We start from the raw sequence: 5,941 nt of genomic DNA, 5'->3' as shown, positions 1-5,941 counted from the left end.
GGACCCGAGAGGCTCGCCCCCCTCCAGTTCAGGGAGGTGGGGCAGGGTGGGCTGGCGCTCTCCTAGAATGGCATATCGCCCAGTGGTCACTAAACCAGCTCAGCTAGAGAAGATCTCTACTGTCATTAGCACTAGCCTGGTGGTAGAGATTAACCTGGTAATGCAAATATTATTCAGTGAAATAACCCCCTATTATTTTCAGTGTATCATTTTACATTAATACAACATGTTAGAGAGAGTTACAGAGAGAATGCAAACAACACTGATTAGGGTTTCTCACCTGAAGTCAAGGACACGCCTCTGCAGCCACTGACACAGGCCTGCAAAGTATATTAGATTAAGGATCAGGGTTTAAAATAACCAAAAAACATTGTATTAAATTTTGACTTGAAATAAAATGTTATTACATTGATTTTTATTGAAATTTGACTTATTTACTCATTAACTTTATCTAATTCACATCAACACACCCAATGTTTTAAATCAAATATCTAGTATGAAACTAAAATACTTCTTTCTAGTCTTAAGCCCTATTCGGACGGGATTAGTTTCTCAGGGGGACGTCTGTGTAAAATCTTTCACACTTCTACTCAGTGATAAAACTCTTGCATCCGAACTGCAATTGCAAAAAACAGGAGGACCAGTGAGTTTTAGGCTTTCTTGGTCTCATTACATCATGTTCAGTAGGTCCTCCATTTCCACTCGCTGGTGTGTTTACGTAGATCTCCGTGGAAACGCATGCCCTAAAGTGTAAGTATGGTCCATGGCAGTGGACAAATAGTTATTTTATTAAACACGATGTGATAAAACTCAGAGATGTGAGTCCGGACGGGACTAAAATTACTGGAGGGCCACAGAGTTCAGTGAAAAACAGTAGATGATTCAGCCAGTAATTTTCTCATAGGACGTCTGAGAAAAACACATACATGGTCGTTCCAGACGGGAATAAAATCACAGAGGACCCTCATAAAAGAGAAAATTACCCCAGAACCCCCTGAGAAACTAGTCCTTTTTGGGTAGGGCTTTAGGCTTATTCCCGCCATGTATCCTAGATTAACATCAACATTCTCCATAAAGAAAACTGGACCAAAGTCAAACCAAAGTTTCTGTGTTCATCGAAGAACTGAGGAGGCTGTAGGATAGTAAGCTTTTACCTTTCTGGGACTGATGTTTCTGTTCTTGTTGGTTTCTGGTCTTGTTCAAGCCTGTGCAGAAAGGAAATGTAATGGAACTGTGTATGATAATTGCATTTACCTAGAGAGAGTCATGCTGTTGTCCCAGGAGATCAGCACTTACTAAAACTAAAAGCGCCTCCCTTCTGACACCAACAATTGTTTCATGCTCTAAATTACCCCCTTTCCAATCTAGGCATAGGCATAAGAAGTTTGAGTGCCTTAGTCGTTAAATATGGTGCCTGAAATTGGCCATGTTTAATGTGATAGTATTTGCCACTTTTTTAACTGACTATTTAAATGACATGTTTGAATCTAAAATTATTCAAAGATATTTAGTATCAGAAACTATCTTAAGCTTTTCTCCTTTAACCAGCACATCAGTTTGAAACGTTATGTGCTGACATATGTGCTGGCATGAGCAGATCAGAAACAGCAGTGCTGCTGGAGTTATTAAACACCTCATTGTCATTGCTGGAATAAGAGAATACTCCACCAATAGTGTCCTGTGTCTTGTAGGTAGTATCTTTTGGGCGCTGATGAAGGACTACAGGACGACCAACACAAACTGTGCAGAGTCAGATTCAGAGCTTTTATGTCAGATTTTTACTTTATCTACAAGGTGGAGAAGCTATAAGCAGGTAGGAGTGTATAATGTGGAGTGGAGGACAGTGAGTGATTAAACACAGTGTTTAAAAACTCCAGCAGCACTGCTGCAATATCTGATCATCTCGTGACAGCACAACACATGCTACTAACACCTTATATATACCACCACCGCCATGCTAATTAGTGATAATCACTGCAGTGCATCACTGTTCACCTGGACAATGAAACTGAAACACCTGTCATTTTAGTGTGGGAGGTTTCATGGCTAAATTGGAGCAGCCTGGTGGCCAATCTTCATTAATTGCACATATGAAGGTTCAATTAGCAGGGTAAGAGCACAGTTCTGCTCTAAATATTGCAATGCACACAACATTATGTGTGACACACCAGAGTTCAAAAGAGGACAAATTGTTGGTGCACGTCTTGCTGGTGCATCTGTGACCAAGACAGCAAGTCTTTGTGATGCATCAAGAGCCACGGTATCCAGGGTAATGTCAGCATACCACCAAGAAGGACCAACCACATCCAACAGGATTAACTGTGGATGCTGCAAGAGGAAGCTGTCTGAAAGGGATGTTCGGGTGCTAACCCGGATTGTATCCAAAAAACATAAAACCATGGCTGCTCAAATCACGACAGAATTCAATGTGCACCTCAACTCTCCTGTTTCCACCAGAACTGTCCGTCACCACAATAAATTACTGTGGTCTAAAACCAGGTGTTTCAGTTTCATTATCCAACCCCTGTATGTAGCTTGAGAGCTTTTATCTTGTTCATACATAGCTTCAGAAGAAGAACACCACATTCAGCTAAGCACAGCAGTACCACAGCCCATTCTGATTTATAGGATAGAGCAGGGATGGGCAACTTCCATGATGGAGAGGGCCACATTTTTTTCAGCATGACCATTGGAGGGCCACATGACCTCGCACTTCAAATAATTGAATATGAAAAACGCTACAAATGATTTTCAATAAGAACAAATTTTATATGAATTTATATCTTTATGTTTACAGCACCAACATTTATCAACAACTATTTTCTGCATATTAATGCATTTTAATACGGCAAAAGACAAACCGTTTGCTTAAAAAAAGTGCAAAAAGGAAGTCCTTCATATCAAAGAACAAAAAGTTTGCTTAAAAAACTGATTGCAAATACAGTAGTTCCTCTGTGTAAAATAAGTTCATTATAACAAGTCCTTCATAAGCAACAAGGACAAAACATTTGCTTATAAAAGTGCAAAAGGCATTTGAACTCATTTATAACAAAGAACAAAAAAGATTTAAAAACTGATTGCAAATAGCTCATTCAATAATAGCAGAAAACTAGACCACAGAGGCCCAACATTTATTGAAGCTAATGAGAGAGCTGTGGTTTGGCCTGCTGGCTCACAATGGACTGGATGTCAATGTCAATTTTCGTGGTTGTTTGGCAGCGCCCTCTAGCGGTCAAAAGTAGAATTACGTTTTTTTTTGTTTTTTTTTTTTAATTATGAAATTATGAAATTATTTTTGATCTATTCGCGGGCCGCACTGAGTGATGACGAGGGCCGTGTGCGGCCCCCGGGCCGCCAGTTGCCCATCCCTGGGATAGAGTGATCAGGGGCTGCAGGGTTCATGGCTTCATGTAAATGCCACTGGACACTTGAGCAGCACCTGATGGTTTGCTGACTCACAAATCCCTGCAGTTTTACCTTTCTGTCTGGACCTTCAGACGCTCCTCGTCGTATCTAAAGAAAGAAGAGAACGTGCCGAGTTATTCCACTGATACACACACTCTCACAGTAACCACACTGGTGCTTTAACTGGTTTATGCGCCTGTCCTTCCTCAATTAATAAAATAATGAATAAAAATAAAGTCTTAAATAGTCCTCCGAAGAGGTAGGGTGGTGGCGGGCCAAAAAAAAAAAATGTATTGTTTGATTCTACAGTTTATTTGACGTTACAACCATTTGTCACGCCCTTACCCCGTTCCCTGTCTGTCTCTGTGTCTATGTGCTCTTTCTGTGTTCATTTGTGGCTCCGCCCCTTTGTTACTTGCCATCATGTGTTTCTTGTCCCCTGTCCCCTTCTGTGTGTATAAACAGTTCTCTTCATTCTTGTCTCCCTCGTCCGTGGTTGTATGTTTATCGTCTGTTTATCGTCTGTTTAGGTTGCGTGTTGTTTGTTTTTTCGTTTCATTTGTTCTGACTTCTTGTTCTGTTTTGTTTTATTGTTTTTGTATAATAAATACCTCGCATAATAAATACCTCGTATAATAAATACTCCAATTTGCGTCTGCCTCCGCGTCTTCTCCTTGCCCCAACCTGACATGATTGAACCATGCAAATGCTTTAATTGATGGTTTTAAATTCCATATAACTAGTTCTGACTTTTTTTTTAGAGTATAAAGTTAAAAAAGTAAAAATTATGAAATTATTGTTGTAGCATTTGTCACAGCAGGATTTTAAACTTGAAATATTTAGCCATGTGAGCACAGGAAGAAGAAATACATGAATGTGAGCTTCTCACTGAATTTACCTGGATCAATTCTGAATTTGGTATTAATATTTAGAAATGTGTCTGGGCTCTTATGGGTTAAAACAAACGGTACCACTTTAAAATAAGACTACCTTTATAAAGGGTTTATAGATGGTTTACAATTAGTTTATTAATAGTTACTAATTAGGTTGTAAATGCCTTAAAATCATTAATAATCAGTTATAACACATACGTAGAAAGGGCAACAATATAGATGGCTGTGGGTTTACTATTTGGCAAACAACAGGTCATTGTTGCCTTTCAATGTATGTGTTATAACTGATTATAAATGTAAACTATATAAATTGTAAACTAATTGTAAACTGTTTATAAACCTTTATAAAGGTAGTCTTATTTTAAAGTGGTATCAAAAAAACAAACAAACAAAAAAAAACTAAATTGTGACAAGCTATGATCTAATACAATAGCTAAGAATTAGTTTCAGTTTGCCTAATTCCTAATTATACCCCATATAATTTTTTTATAACCACACAAGCCAACCAAATCCTTAACAGCCAATAAATTACTGTTTAAATTAGTTCTAATCTGATTTAAATTCATGTCTGCCATCTTCACTATAAGAAATGTGCGTTTTTATTTATTGTGCTCTAACTGTCTCTCAGTAGACCTCTCTGTACCTAAAGCATTGCTAAGGCATTAGTTGTCTCATCAGCTCCCCTTGCTGGTGAGAGGTACTGTACTCACTGCAGCACACACTCTGGAATCTGCACATGCTCCATGGGGACGATCTGAGCCAGCTCCTCCAGACTCTGCACATAACTGATCTTATCCAGGAACTTCACACTACAGACAGAGAGGGATAATCAGTCATCATCCCTCACTCTAATAACTACATGACTTACTTATTAGACTACGCCCATCATATCTGTATCTATATCTATATATCTATTTTTCTTTTACTATTTAAACATTTGGACACACCTCTTCTAATTCATTGTGTTTTCTTTCTTTCTATGATTTTTTTTTTACAATGTAAATTTTATATTGAAGACTATATTAAAGCTGTACAGGAACACATGTTTCTGAAAACAAAAAGAGAATATGAATTAAACCCATCAGAATCTGTGTTATTCTTTAGATTCGTCTAAGTATCACATTTATCTTTGAGGACAAATTTGCACACTCTTGGTCTTTTAATGGCAGTGTCTTCATGAGGGAGAATCAACTGGAATAGTTTTCTCAGCGTTTGAAGGAGTTCCTGGAGGTGCTGAACAACAGTTTTTTCTTAAGGCTGTGAAGCTCCAGCTCATCCCAAATCACCATCTCAGTTAATCAGGTTTAGATACGTTTACTGTTTACTACGTAATTACATAATATGTGTCACTTAATTGTTTTTATGTTTTTATGTCTTTAATATTAATTTACAATGTAGAAAATAAATTAAATAAAGAAATAAAGAAAAACATTGAATCAGAAGGTGTGTCCAAACTTTTGACTGGTACTGTACTACTTTTTATCAACTCAGGGATGAAACACATCCACAAGCATGCTATGCACTGCATGATGCGATAGTACGTCATAAAGAGAGAGGTTTAACCCCAATTTACACATTACTCCTTAAGTATTGAAATTGGGAGAAAACGGGAAAAGTCTAAATAAAAAATGAAAATAACAGGA

At 37.9% G+C, this 5,941-nt stretch overlaps 1 protein-coding gene across 2 annotated transcripts in view; it reads right to left on the bottom strand.

Annotated features, from left to right (window-relative positions):
- Nucleotides 1–5,941, bottom strand: part of atcayb (ATCAY kinesin light chain interacting caytaxin b) — a 30,629-nt gene that overhangs the window by 5,306 nt on the left and 19,382 nt on the right. For both annotated transcript variants that reach the window (XR_007438894.1, XM_022678824.2), the window contains exons 10-13: nucleotides 5,009–5,107; nucleotides 3,478–3,513; nucleotides 1,155–1,205; nucleotides 281–320 (exon numbers count right to left, since the gene is read on the bottom strand). Coding sequence is in view for 1 of the 2 variants with exons in the window: in XM_022678824.2 (XP_022534545.2) it covers nucleotides 287–320; nucleotides 1,155–1,205; nucleotides 3,478–3,513; nucleotides 5,009–5,107 (220 nt within the window). In the remaining variant the exon portion in view is untranslated. The remainder of the gene's footprint in view (nucleotides 1–280; nucleotides 321–1,154; nucleotides 1,206–3,477; nucleotides 3,514–5,008; nucleotides 5,108–5,941) is intronic.

Source organism: Astyanax mexicanus, chromosome 4, assembly GCF_023375975.1.
Source record: "Astyanax mexicanus isolate ESR-SI-001 chromosome 4, AstMex3_surface, whole genome shotgun sequence".
Taxonomy (NCBI): Eukaryota; Metazoa; Chordata; class Actinopteri; order Characiformes; family Acestrorhamphidae; genus Astyanax; species Astyanax mexicanus.
Note: the sequence above shows the minus strand (reverse complement) of the source record. Positions and strands in the feature narration are given on the sequence as shown.